The sequence below is a fragment of the Mixophyes fleayi genome, chromosome 4 (genome assembly GCF_038048845.1).
Source record: "Mixophyes fleayi isolate aMixFle1 chromosome 4, aMixFle1.hap1, whole genome shotgun sequence".
In the NCBI taxonomy this organism is placed as follows: domain Eukaryota; kingdom Metazoa; phylum Chordata; class Amphibia; order Anura; family Limnodynastidae; genus Mixophyes; species Mixophyes fleayi.
In genome coordinates this window covers 326,791,855-326,806,182 of record NC_134405.1, presented here as the reverse complement: position 1 = coordinate 326,806,182, position 14,328 = coordinate 326,791,855, and the positions used below count along the sequence as shown (strand labels likewise).

The following is a 14,328-nucleotide window of genomic DNA, read 5'->3' as shown; positions in this document are numbered from 1 at the left end:
GATTAAAATGCTAAGATGAATTCAGATACAGAGACGACACGCAGTAGATGTAAGAGTCTTGTTGCAGAATTGGGGAAGATAATGTAACATGGTTGATGAGGTTGAAAAAAGTCACCGTATATCAAGTTTAACCTATTTTGGATCTCCTGCGATCCTGCACTTATATTTGAAATTGACCCAGAGTAAGCAACCACCAATCTGTTTCAATTGTGAAAATCCCCCCAGACCCAATATTGCAGTCCTATGTTTACCCTAAATCCACTACTACCCTTCATTTTAATTAACGGTTGTATCCCTGGATACATTTTTCCGCTAAAAATTTGTCTAATCCTTTTTTAAACATATTTATTGAATCTGCCATCACAACCTTCCCTGGCAATGAATTCCATATCTTGACTGCCCTTACTGTAAAGAACCCCTTCCTTTGCTGTAGGAGCATGATCTATATATATATATATATATATATATATTTCAGCACAAAGGACTCCCAAAAGTAGCATTATTGTCTTCTGGATTATGTCCAGCCCTATATAATATCCAGCAAAATAAAATATTTTTTTTTTACAAATTGAGCTAAACACAATGTATTCATTATATCTAATTAATTGGCATTTTTGCCGCTTCCTGTTAGAAATAAAGCCTACATTAACAGATGTTAGAGAATCAATCTCACCAGTATCAATTGAAAATATATTAGTCTGGGCTTTTCACATATTCTCCCCACCCCCACTCACTACAACATAACTTGTTAAACCAACAGACTATGGTTATTTTTTTTTTTTCTCACTCTGTTGAAACAATGTTACTGCACAAGTTACACAGCTTCTCTGTAATCATGTTGTTTCCAGCAGAAAACTGAATAAAAATCTTTGCAAATCAACGCGAAATGAGGAAGTTCATTTTGTATCATATGAGGTAACATTGAACTCTAATGAACACGCAACGTCCTGCTCATTCATATTCATGTAAACACTGATCTAATTGGCTATAAAATCTCATTTCCTCATTACCCCAGTTCAAAGAGTGAAACCAATTCGTGTTTACGCGACAGCCAACAATAGTGTCACATGATCCGGTATCGAGTGGGAGAAAATCTGAACAGCGAGGATTTAGAGGGATTATAGAGATTAATGCCGCTGGCTGGTAATTATTCCAGTAACAATGGAGAAAATAAAGGGAGAACTGTGTATGAAGACCGTTCCCAAAAGATGTATCAGAAAAGTACAAATAACTGTATATGATGCAGTATTTACTTCAGCCTGGAGGTGTCACTGTTACATACAGAGAGTTAGATTCTTAAAGTGTACTTGTCACCTAATTATATAGGGTAGGCAGTCTATGCGGGGGTGCAAAAATTTGATGACATTACTGAGACGCATATTGTGCTGTACCAAACCACCATATTCTCAGACCTCCTTTTATATATACTCTACCAGAAATATCATTTAATGCTTAATAGTAGAAGTAATGTTTATCTAGTAAGAGTTGTAGGAGAGACAATAAATTAAAGTTGTTTGTATTTGGACAACTTCTTTAAAGTTGGCTACATGTATTTACCCCTTTGTTGCTAAATACTCCAGCACATCACAGAGAACCATTGTGGCATGTTTCATTTCCGTGTGACTCAATGCTACAATTGTTCCACGGAATTTCCCATTTTTGCACGTATATCGAAAGTTACCTAGAGATTACACTGGACAAATAAGCCTTTCAATACACAGAGGGACTTGTATGAAAATTAGTGTGTAGGTGACTGTGCAAAGAGGTACTGTAACCCTTAGCAACCAGAACCTCAAAAAAAAATTCTAACACACTTTAAAAACCAACACAAGCAAAAACCTGATTAATTGTTATAGGTTACAAATAGTTTTTCTTTTATTCATCTACCTGTACAGCGGTTTTCATTAATAACCCCCATTTATTTATTTATTTTCAAGAGAAGTACGATTTATGCCCAGAAAACATACATACAAAATATATAAGTTTATTTTGTATTCTATACAAGATCTTCACATATAAATAGAGAAAGAACAAAATCTCAGTCACTTAACGGAACATCAGACTTAAAATACTAAGGTAGATTGTACAACAGGATTATCTCTGTAAAAGCCAGGTATAAAAATTGCTTCTACAACACGTCAGTCCATCTATATCTCTCTCAAGTCTGTGAAATGTTGCAATATTGCATATATATTTGCAAATCTTACTAGTTAACTCTGTATAAAGCATCTAGTATTTCGGATTTAAGTTTCCTTGTAATTCCCAAAAATTATTGCAGTTATCACATTCAGTCGTTTTCAAAAACATCAATGTTTTTATAAGACCGCCAAGCCTTCAAATTGCAGATCTTCAGCATAGTACCCAGCTGAATTCCTGGTCCCATTTCAAGGGTCCAGGGGAAGTCCATTCCTTGTCTCCTTTCATAGATGGCGTGCATAATTTGCTCCCACTTTACCGGGGACACCAGCTGCTTGGCTAGGAGACTCTCTATAGCGGGCGCGTGTCTGTAGCGTTTCCCGTCAACGTTACAGTACACGTTAATCAGCGGCTGCTTAAAGTTCAGCTTCTTCAGAACGTCCTTCAGGGGTTCTACGGCCGGTTCCATCAGGCGCGTGTGAAAAGCGCCGCTCACCGGCAGTAGCTTAGTCCGAGTAAAATAGAATTTCTTGGAATTCTTTTGCAGAAACTCAATAGCCTAAGATACGTGGAAGATACAAAGTTAGTGTTCTTGTGCTCAACAGGTAACTCAAACACAAGACATACATTTGATGCAAGTTCAAACTACAAATGCCGGCGACAAGATATCTGTAGTGGGTTGGATGCCCCCTTTAAGAGGGCTGTATAAAAGGTGGAAGTAGGTAAATACACCTAAAAGATCATCTATTAAAAAAAACAAACAAAAAACCTTCTCACCTCTATATGTCCTGCAAGCACTCTGCCATCTGGGAACAGGTAATTCGCCACTTCGCAGACGGGGTCCTTTATTCCCAACGTCTTGCAGTGCTCCTGGGCCTCCACGCAAGCTTTATAATATCTTGCCCTAGACGTCCCAACTACGGAGAGCATTCCGCTAGGTACGGCTTCCGATGCCTCCTGCATGGCTTCTGCTCTGACTTTCACGGCGTACAGCGCTACGACACGGACACATTACCGTTAGAAAGGAACGCCAACATCATATATTCACAAATTTACTCAAAAATGACCAGATTTTGTATCCCAGTTTGCTGCTGATCAAAGAAGACACAGGAGCAGATTCAATTCCCCGTTTTCATGTGTGAGGCTTCATTTGCAAAACTTTAATATATTTCTATCGTAATGCGTCCAAATAGTCACCCATTTGCACTATTGCTACCGAAAAAGGGACTTTTTGCACCCATGTTGTTTCCCCACAAAAAGACGTCCACTTCCAAGTCATTTTGCGCAATATTTTTGTTTGGCTATTGTGATTTGGTATTGCCTGAATCTGCGTGCCACACATTGGGCGACAAAAAGATTCAGGGACTGTGGGATTCAAGCACAAACTAATCCATAAATCATGTATATTAAACTTATTTACACCCAAATTCCATCCACAAAGCTTTGCCAGTGGACTCCTTCCCAAAGCCAAGCTGAGTGGCTGGAATCTACCTAATAAAATGTATTTATATTAAGGACCTTTCCGCCGGATCTCAGTGATGCCTGTTCTTTTAACACAGTCTCAGGGATAGACAGAAAAATTTCCCATTGGCTTATGATGAAGAGAGAAGATTCTATATTCAAAAAGTGAACGCGTATTATTGAATAAAAATAACAAGAAATACAAACCATTTCATAAATTACTGAAACTGAAGAACTACTCTTTTTTGTGTAAATGCTGACTGGGGAAATGCTAGGTGTGGCCATTTTCTCAGTTAAGATTGAGCCTCAAAAACGGAGTTTCCAAAATTATTTATTAACATTTTTCTTCCCTGCCCAAAATCTTCCCTTTTTGTGACCCGAATGAGAGGTGTGCTGATATGCTAATCTGTTTTACAGTTGATTTATTGCCCTATTTTCCTACAACAGTTCTAATAATGGTTTCTTAAAAATATTAAATATGAATCAGCCCCATAATGTTTGTCTGCTCAGAGTCACAGGCTGTGCGTAAGGCGTATTGGACTTTAAGGATAAATACAATCTGCGCAGGGGTCATTTTGGGATTATGCCCATGTCCAATATAGGGCCCACTGATTGATATGTGCCAGCATTAGTTTTGCATTTTCTATGAGCTGTCCTTCCTGGTATCAGGCCTGTTGACAAGAGGGGAACAGACTTGTAATAAGATCATACTTGCCAACTATCCCTGAATGTCAGGGAGACTCCCTGAAATACGGGTGATCTCCCTCACTCCCTGAAGAGTCTGGCATTCATTCTGATGCTGAGCCAGTACAAGAAGTGGTTGGCTTCGCCATCTGTGGTATGAGGACACAGTTCAGAAATTGTGTCCTATGTCCATGTATTGATGCCTATGGAGGTGGCCATTTTCATGGAGACCAAGATTTAATCAAAGACTGACAGGTAAGACAACATGACTTCAATAATGGAGACAGAAATGTAAAAGACACTTCAGTCTCTAGAGATTCATTAGCGGCTTTTCTTTAACGCATAGTTGCTTACTCTCACGGAATGTCCAGGAGACTCCCACATTTCCCGGGAGATTCACTGGAGCTTGGAAGGTAACAGACACAGATACTTCTAAAAGCTAAAACACAGCATTTTATTTGCCTACAGCACTACATGATAAATATAAAACAAATATTTAAATATTTTGTGTTGCTGTCCCTTTAACGTGACAAAATAATGAAACATTACCTAAAAAGGAAATAGGTTTTGAAAGATCTTTTAGCTGACGATTGCTAGAACAATTTGTTCATTGCAAAAACCAAGCAAGCAGCCTAGATTTACCACATCGGAGCACTGAAGCACCGGAGTCTTTGGGTGATATTGTGTTTTAGCTTCAGTGATATAAACACAAAGAAAAATAATACAGGTTTGAAAAACTGGGTGTACACTCTTTAGAGTAACACTAAACTTAAACTATATATTCCAATCTTTAAAAGTATTTCAAACATTCACATTTAGAATAATCCAGATCTATCCCTTCAATTTTTTTTATATTTTATGATTATAATTGCCATAGTGATGTCCCTCAAATTGAGTAGCACGACATTGTATATATTGAGGGAAAACAAAATTTTAAATCAATGCAAATGGTTTACGCTAAATGCTTACATGATGCCAGCGTGCACCGAATTGTGTTAACAGAACTATTCTGACAATGGAGGAAAAGCAATATAGTAGGGCTGCCCTCTAGACAACAAAACTTTCTGTTTTAAACATAACTGAAATTGCTATCATTACAATCATCTTACCTTCTGTAAAGTCCAAAGCACCAGAGAAAACAAGGGCTGCAAACTCCCCAACACTGAAACCAGCTGTGGCAATGCATTTCTCTACAGCCTAGAGGAAAAGTATACGTCAAGTTGTATGTCATTAATAGCCAACAGCAAAGCTTTTAAAAACGACTCCAAAAGACTAATATTTCATTTGCTAATACATACATAAGCATTTTACAAGAACATGCCAAAACTGTATATATCCGAGACAATAAGTCCTGTGAAAAAAGCTAACACACTATTGAATAAACACTATACAAAACCTATTGAAAAGATCCAACATCAAAGCAGTACAAAGAATAGCAAAGAGAACAGTTACATTTTTATTTGTAAATGTTACAAGATCTTTTTATCCCCCCACAGGATCAACTTGTGTTTTTGGTTCAGTTGTGCCTCTCCACCCAAAAATTTAAATGGTCATATAATGCATTAAATTGGTGACACTTTACAATTCAATCTAATTGTACTTGATTAAACAGTTTTAAAAAATGAATGTATGGATGACCATAAATCCAATATGATCACATTTTGATTGCCAAAATGTATAGTCTGTTTCTTTTCTTTTTTTTTTTCCAAAGACAACTGAAATTAAGACAGATGAAATGTGTGCAAGGTTGTTGTGCAACTAACATCCACTTGTGGTGTAACTGTATAAAGTCATGTGAAGCAATCATTTTTTCCCATGAACATTACAGTTAAAAATTGTATTACTGGAGATATGATTACAGCATGTGCACCTCAATCATATACTGATGTATTTGCAGAAATACAATACACTACTTGTTGCATTGAGAATTGTATATGCAACATTTCACAAACACTGTAATTAGTTAAGGGATTTCATATGGAATGATGTTATCTTCCTCCCCACTTATGGATTTAGATAGGCTGATAGTAATACCCTAAAATGGTCTTAATCTCAGAAAGTCTGTGCACAGAAAAAAAAGGCCTACACCATTCGTCATATATCTTCAGTTGTTATTAGCAGCCAAAACCTTTTAAAATATAATTGGGCATCATCTGTGTGTGTGTGGAGTTTCTATGTTCTCCCTGTGTTTTTAGTGGATTTTCTCCCACATTCTTAAAACATACTGGCAGGTTAATTGGCTTATAACAATGTCAGTTTGTGTATGACATAGAACGTAAAATATTCTTTGTGCATACTGCACAATATGTAGGCAGTACATAAAGAATAATAAAAAGTAATAATTGTGATACCAATTTTTTTTTATACAAATCAACTAGTATTATTATTACCATTTACTTATATAGCGCCACTAATTCCGCAGCACTGTACAGTGAACTCACTCACATCAGTCCCTGTCCCATTGGGGCTTACAGTGTGGAGAGGGGGAGAGACTAGGGTCAACTTTCAATAGCAGCCAATTAACCTACCAGTATGTTTTTGGAATGTGGGAGAAAACTGGAGCACCTGGAGGAAACCCACGCAAACACGGGGAGAACATACAAACTCCTCACAGATAAGGACATGGTAGGGAATTGAACTCATGACGCCAGTGCTGTGAGGCAGAAGTGCTAACCACTTAGCAACTAGTATTTTAAATTTAGTTCTATGTTCAAGCTAATAAGGAAGGGAAGGCACAGATTTAAAGTGCACTCATCTCCTACATGCCGTGGGGGGCGACCGATCTATGGACCAAACCAGCGTCCCACCTATCAATCCACTAGAAGCTCAGTAGTGTGGGCACTGGTTTCTAGTGAAGGGATTGGCTATTCTTATGAATACCAACAGGTAAAATGTAAGAAAAACAAATTGCCCCATTGCAGGGGGTAGAAGGGCTTCATAGGGGGTAGAAGGGCTTCACAGGAGGGAGGAGGTAAGATCTGGGTGCTGGACTTACTGCAGGGTCTTCCTGACTGAGCTTCTCAGCTGCTGCCATAGAGGTGACGAAGACCGCTGGCTGGCAGTGCACCGTCTTGTTCAGCATCTCTGCGGGGCCTCTGAGGCACAGGTCCAGGAGGTCATACCCCAGCACCTTGTGAGCAGCCAGGAACATGGCCCTGACATTGGGGTATTTCAGGAGCCCACTGGCCATGCCCACCTGCTGGCTGCCCTGCCCAGGGAAGAGGATGACCGTCCTGTCTGTGGGGCATATGGCTGGCATGGGCCCTTCCTCGTTCTCCTTATCCATCTCTGCCCCCTCCAGTAACATGGACACCTCCTCCCCTGTCCCATTGGCCCTAACTGCCCCTGATGCCCACCTCTGGCCCTGACCCTGTGCCAGGAGCCTCTTATACAGCAGTGCCCGGAGGAAGAAGCTGCCCCCCATCCCTCTCTCTCTCTATACACTGGGGAAGATATAACAGAAAACACAGGCTTCTGTCTGACACATGGAGCTCTGCCCTCTGCTGGAGTCTTCCGGTTGTCCTGCCAAATCCGTCCGCCGGGAAACAGCAGTCTGGCCACAAAGGTTCCACAAGACAGCTGAGCTCTCTCTTCTTCCTGTCAGGACTTCACAGCCGTGTCAGAGTCACTTACCCACCTTACTTTCTGTGGGAAATACATTATAACAGCCTGGCATAGTGCCGCATGTGTTATGTCTCCATATACACATAGATATAGGACACTATCTGAAGTAGCTTAATACGTCCAGGGCTAATCATTAAATAATATTATTTGTGTTTGTGTCAATAAAATGTGTTTTTTTTTTTTAGAAAATATAATATATTTGAGTATAGATTCTTGGTTTGCCCTAATCAAAGATGGCAGCTACGATCCTCTTCCCACTGGCCTTGGGCTCCGCCTTCTGGTCACGTGATTTCAGCAATTGCTGTGATGTTTGAGTCTGCACTGTGACTTGACATTAGAGAAGGCAGCTGAGCTGCAGCCAAGGTGAGTGCTGGAGATCCCATAATCCCTTCTAATACCTGTTATCCCATGCTCAGACATTGTTATATTGCACATGTGTATCTGGCTCTCATCTACAAGGGTATGCTGGGACTTGTAGTTCCACAACAGCTGGAAAGTCACAAGTAGTATAATAGGTTAATTCCTGGGCACTTTTGTTGCAAATAATATTACACTACATTTCATATGGATGGATGGATGCATGCCATATACATGCCATTAAATAATTTATTTAAATAAAGGCTTTAAACCAATTTTCAGTTAACTCCTCTCATGTCGCTGTATAAGAAATATTTTTTGCACATTTGCAGTGTTTGTTTTTTATTTTTACTTTTTAAATTCACAAGATTTATTATTAGTGTATAAGAAAACTGAGGTCTGCTTAATGTATCATTCCATGCAATAATTAATGTAATGTCCCTAATAAGTTGCATGAACCTTTTCCCACTTGTCCTGTTAACTTGGATTCATCCAGATTTTAAATTAAAAATAGATGTTGTAAATAGAGAGGAAAACTGTCAGTCATGGGATCCATTACTAATGTATATGTTTGAAAAGGAGTATTGTAAACCTTTGTTATATATACATTATATTGCTGCATTTTACACAGGAGTTCCCACCCACTAACTCCTACCCAGCTTACACAACATATTCTAACCAGAATTCCTCTGAGAACTGGAGACACGTTAAATGACTTGTTGCTATGGAGAACCCTGGTAATGAGCTACGAATTATTTAATGCAGAATTGAAAAGTATAGAGGTGTAATTATTAGTAATACAAAGTAAGACACTATTGGAAAAATTGATACTAGTACAAATTTTGCACTCTCACACCTAAAACACCTATTTTCTATATAATAATAGAGTGTCTAATTGCAGAACATTTGTGTAATAATAAACACACACAGGTTCTTTTATAATGTTACATATTGCATTTGTGTCTTCTGCACTTATAATCTGCAAGTTACCAGTTTGTGGGCTGGTGCTACTGAAGTTTTAGTGATTGTATTCATATGTGGCACAGAGATAAGGTATATACCTCATCAGTATTACAGGACAGCAGAATTAAGCAAACACCCAGCTGTGAATGCCAGATAAATACAGACTGGGGAGTATTTAATGCAGACATTGCATTATATATATTTGCAGGGACATGTATAGGATTATCTTGGGGGGGGGGGAGAAAATCTCTTAACATAAATATAAAGAACTGACTTGTGGTTACACCCCATGCATTGTTACTATGGCATTTAACCAGACAAAAGGTTTATTATATAATGTGTCACAAATGATATGTGTGTTGTAACTCCTAGCAACCAATCAGATCATAGCTTTGATCAGTCTAGCACAAGCCAGACTAAAGAGAGCTAATATTTGATTGGCTGCTATGGCTCACAGAACATATCTGTTATAACCACCTAAGCCTTACGACTAAAGCTGACAACACACGCTGCGCCATTGCTGCCGATATCGGACAATTGGCCTCAGAGCAGCAGAAATGCCAGGTACTTACTCTATGAAAACCAGTAGCATCATTAAAAAACATATTGTAAGTGCAGTTGGATGACATCCTGTGTGCGGCCATTTTCTGATTGGACTACATCAAGAGCTTAAAGGTCGAATCTCATCCAATATGGCCGCACACGACTGTGGCTACATTAAACAATGCTCCTGTTTCTTGACTCTCAGGTCAAGCGTCAGTATCTGTGTGTGCACATTAAGCCTGTGTGTCTATACAGAGTATAGGCACACAGACCAATATGCCTCATTAATGTCAGTTTATAGTGATTTGTTAGGCTCATGAATATTGGTTTAACCTACAAAATGGCTGCCTTCACTGTGATCAGGTGACCAATATGCTTTATGATGGTATCCCTTAACACATGGGGTGGAGTCCATTTTCTTTGACTGAATGTCTTGTCTTTTTAGCATGTAAACGGAAAAGTGTTGAAGCTAAATTACTGTGGTAACATTCTTTGCAATGTATTTGAAAGTAGGGATATCTATAACAATATTGATCTAATTTCCAGTTTATAAAGCACTTCTAGAACCATAAAAGGAAAAAAAAAATGTTGTATTAGGGGCATTTGGCTCAATATCGACTGTGATTTCACAGCGTGTGTCCAGCCATAATGTTGGCAACAGGGATCATGAATTAAAATGTTTTAATCCGCAAGCTAAATTGACTTGCAGCTCTAATGTAAATATTTAGAATAGTTTACTGTAACTAGCTGAGGTTTTAAGCTATGAAATGTATATATTTGGGATTCACAATGTGGGTAACCCTGTCCTTCTTCTCCAGCATTACAATGCCTTCTTCCTGGGTTCCTGCGGTCGGTCTCACACTTCTGCCTCACGTGGGTGGTATATTGGGAGGACTTATTACACGGAAGGAAGTTAAAACGTGGTACACAACATTGGTGAAGCCATCGTGGCGGCCTCCTAACTGGATGTTTGCGCCGGTGTGGACAACTTTATATACGTCCATGGGGTATGTAAACATAAGACCAGGGACATTGTAATCCAGGAATGATATTTAAAGGATGCATCCGTCTACATCAGGCCTGTCCAACCTACGGCCCTCCAGGTGTTGTGAAACTACAAGCCCCAGCATGCTTTGCCGGTAGACAACCAGTTGATAGCTGGAATGGCATGCTGGGACTTGTAGTTTCACAGCACCTGGAGGGCCACAGGTTGGACAGGACTGTTCTAAATCAACGTTGTCTCTTGGGGTGGAATTCAGTTAGCTGCACAGTGCCTCCGGAATGGTCGTCAGGGGCAAATGCAGGATTTGTAGAGGTGGGTTTCCACACCACGCCACCAGTGGGCATGGCCAGCATGTATGGGGGCGTGGCTATAATATTAGACAGTGCTTGGCTGCTCTCCAACTCTTCCTATCCCCATAATATACATGGGCAATGCTGCGTGCACTACTGTTAGGTGCATGCAGCTCTCCCTTTTCAAGCAGAGCCGTGTGAAGCGGGGGCAGGGTCCAGCCACCTCAATTATACAGTGCCCCAGGCTTTCAGGGGGGTTTCCAGGCACCAGGAAACCCCTCCTGGGTTTGTCTATGGTCGTGAAGGTGCTCCGCGGCAATGTAACATTGCAGATTTCTCCTCGCGAGAAATCTGTGATGTTGAGGTTCCGTAGTACCTGAAAATGGCCGCAGTGTTCGGAGCAACATCGCAGCTAATTGAATATGCGTTTAGTGCCTTTGTCAGAGGCTAGCACAGCGGTGTTAGATATTCACATTTCCCTCACTGTCAATGCAGATGAGACAAAGAGTGCATTTCTGTTGGGGTTCAGTGCTCCTAAACTGCGGTTGTTCCTGGTAAAAGACTCCCACAGTTCTGCTATTGTGGGGGAGGGGTGTAAATTAAAAAATATTCTTAGGGGATGAAAATATGCTCTAAGTGAAAAATCTGAACAAAATATAAGTATAAGGTAAACTAACAAAGCTGAGATGAACGTTAAGAAAAACGTTTATTGCTCCATTAAAATGTTATATGTTAGCCACTGGCTTCAGCTGTGCCATTAAATCACCACCAGTGTGATATTCGTCTAGTCCATCAAATTGAAACTTGGCTAAAGAGGCCCTCTAATTAGAGAGACCAGTCTTCACTAAGATTGCTGACCTAAAAAATGCAGTTTGATAAAAATTAAAGGTTAAATAGATGTCGCCACTGGTCAAACAATCTGTGCCATACATTACATTACTGAAAATTGGTGCAACGGATAAGGTAGTGTAATCCTCTGCAGACAATGAGATGTTTTCTTCTGGTTTTTTTTTTAAACGGGTGCACCTACTTCTGAATATTGTTTGTTAGCGCACCAAGGACTGTTGACATATTGTATGTTAGTGACCCAACTCTTAGGAATATATTGCTGTCTTTGTTCTGTTTCTCAGTTATGGTTCATACCTGGTGTACAAGGAGTTGGGAGGATTCAATGAAGATGCCGTAGTTCCTTTGGGACTGTACGCAGGACAGCTGGCTCTTAACTGGGCCTGGACCCCCATTTTCTTTGGCGCCCACAAAATTGGTTGGGTAAGTTGAAGCCATGTTCTCTCCCTCAGCCTTAGGCCAACACAGGTGGAGTGCTATGATTCACCCCTAGGTGGCAGAATACTGAAAAACTATAACGGACTCCTCCTCCCTATAGACTCCCGCCATTCCCCTGCTTCTTCTCTGGTCTCTCTCCAGTTCCGCACAGCTCTCCGTAATGTCTATACAACATACACCGGACAAATGACCATCTTATAAATATCACTGCCTCGAATAATTAAAATGTTGCATTTGGTACTAAGGAGGTGACTTTTATTGACTGGTTAAACCGTTTAAGTGGAAGTGCATGGATTTCTGGATCCATTGTTAATGGGGGGTGCAAATGTTTGCACCATGTGAAGGGAGGGGTTAGACAGGTCAGCAGTGTACCTTGCTGAACACAGGTAATCGTTTAATTGTGTCTTCGTTTTAAAGGAGTGGAATAGGGGGCGTTCCCTACTGCTTTGCAGGGACACACACACAGGTATATTTACTAAACTGTGGGTTTGAAGAAGTGAAGATGTTGCCTATAGCAACCAATCAGTCTAGTTATTTAATTAGTACATTCTACAAAATGACAGCTAGATTGGTTGCTATAGGCAACATCTCCACTTTAGTAAATATACCCCATATACTTTTTCTTAAAGCTAGAGGACTTGAATTTCCCACCACCTTAGAGCTATTGTAGATCAAATCTCATCCTATACTATTGATGGGGCAGATTTGTCATCTTCCAGTTGCACTTCTGCTGTAAATTGCATTTTGAGGTCCACTTCGACCCATGTAATAGCTTCAAGCGTTACATGTAATAAAAACTGTCCTATGTCACATCACAATCAAGATTTATTTAAGACTTAAATATAACTAAACCAATGCGATTCCTTAAAGTATCAGTAGTTTGGACTTTTAAGTACGGTTTCGTTCTCTAAGATATGCACAGGAAGTGGGTGTGCAGCGTGAAAAGTTGTTGGCGGATAATTTGGTGCGGTATTGTTGTGTTTTTGGTAGACTGTAAATGAGCCTAACTCTAGAAGAGTTACGTAGCTTGTGGCCGGTAGCTTCGTTGCCGAATCACGACTAAACGCATCTTATATCTCTTTCCAGGGGCTTGTTGAAATTGTCCTTCTCACCGGGACAGTGGCTCTAACCACTATATCCTGGTATCCCATCAGCAAGACAGCCGCCTACCTTATGGTTCCTTACATGGCCTGGCTGTCGTTAGCCTCTGCCCTGTCATACGCCATCTGGAGAGACAATAAAGACAAATCGGAGTGACGGAGAATCACGTTATATACTATTTTTTACGTTAAATGTTGTATATTAAAACGAATGTCTTGTTATTTGCCACAAACCAGCAGAACACTAGTAATGTGAAATATCATGAGCAATATTCTGATGACAAAATAACTATGGTGCCTTAATCATGTCCAGTGCTAAATGGCATAATAATAAAAGACTTTGAAAAGGTTATAAAAGGTAAACTGAATGTATCTTCTCTGTAAACTGAACTACACACTAGTTGTACTGCTTTAAAGGGCCATTAAAGGCTACGTACATGTTAAGCCAATATGAAAACACCTGGTCGTGTGTGTGTGTATATATATATCTCTAATATATAAATGCTTAGTGGCGTCTGTGTGTGTGTGTGGGAAAAAAAAACTAAGTTGCAGCGCCACCTGCTGGGCAGAGTTATACACTGACCTACTAAATTCTTAGTGTGTGTGGGAAAAAAAATTCAAAAAGGGCTGAAATTTGGTAGGGCTCAAACTCATTTTCGTGAGGTAATTTTACCTCATGAACACACATTAAAAAGGGCGCTTGCGTCGGGAAGTAACGATCCTCCCCTGAGGAGGCCTGGGCTAGGCCCAAATGCATGACAAGAACCTTTTTAAGACCTTAAGTATCTTGATTTGACTAGAATGCATGAGTATCATGCACGGGTTAACTTGTGTGTGTGTATATGTATGTATGTATGTATATGTATATATATATATATATATA

At 39.8% G+C, this 14,328-nt stretch overlaps 2 protein-coding genes across 2 annotated transcripts; one reads left to right on the top strand and one right to left on the bottom strand.

Annotated features, from left to right (window-relative positions):
- Positions 1–1,862: 1,862 nt before the first annotated feature.
- MCAT (malonyl-CoA-acyl carrier protein transacylase) lies at positions 1,863–7,855 on the bottom strand. Its single transcript, XM_075210285.1, has 4 exons — positions 7,277–7,855; positions 5,391–5,478; positions 2,914–3,131; positions 1,863–2,695 (listed from the first exon to the last, which is right to left on the bottom strand). Exons 1-4 carry the CDS (start codon positions 7,703–7,705, stop codon positions 2,288–2,290), a joined length of 1,143 nt encoding a protein of 380 aa, XP_075066386.1. The 5' UTR covers positions 7,706–7,855; the 3' UTR covers positions 1,863–2,287.
- A 317-nt stretch (positions 7,856–8,172) lies between these two features.
- On the top strand, positions 8,173–13,894 carry TSPO (translocator protein). The gene is made up of 4 exons (XM_075210286.1): positions 8,173–8,268; positions 10,587–10,775; positions 12,192–12,330; positions 13,432–13,894. Exons 2-4 carry the CDS (start codon positions 10,594–10,596, stop codon positions 13,600–13,602), a joined length of 492 nt encoding a protein of 163 aa, XP_075066387.1. The 5' UTR covers positions 8,173–8,268; positions 10,587–10,593; the 3' UTR covers positions 13,603–13,894.
- Positions 13,895–14,328: the final 434 nt, after the last annotated feature.

Excerpts from the sequence above, each read along its gene's own strand:
- MCAT (XM_075210285.1), bottom strand. The coding sequence starts at position 7,705 with ATGGGGGGCAGCTTCTTCCTCCGGGCACTGCTGTATAAGAGGCTCCTG. Across the intron at positions 3,132-5,390 it reads TGCTTTGGACTTTACAGAAG|CGCTGTACGCCGTGAAAGTC; the intron begins GTAAGATGATTG and ends TCCGTGTCGTAG. Across the intron at positions 2,696-2,913 it reads TGCTTGCAGGACATATAGAG|GCTATTGAGTTTCTGCAAAA; the intron begins GTGAGAAGGTTT and ends CACGTATCTTAG.
- TSPO (XM_075210286.1), top strand. The coding sequence starts at position 10,594 with ATGCCTTCTTCCTGGGTTCCTGCGGTCGGTCTCACACTTCTGCCTCAC. Across the intron at positions 10,776-12,191 it reads ACTTTATATACGTCCATGGG|TTATGGTTCATACCTGGTGT; the intron begins GTATGTAAACAT and ends TCTGTTTCTCAG. Across the intron at positions 12,331-13,431 it reads GCGCCCACAAAATTGGTTGG|GGGCTTGTTGAAATTGTCCT; the intron begins GTAAGTTGAAGC and ends ATCTCTTTCCAG.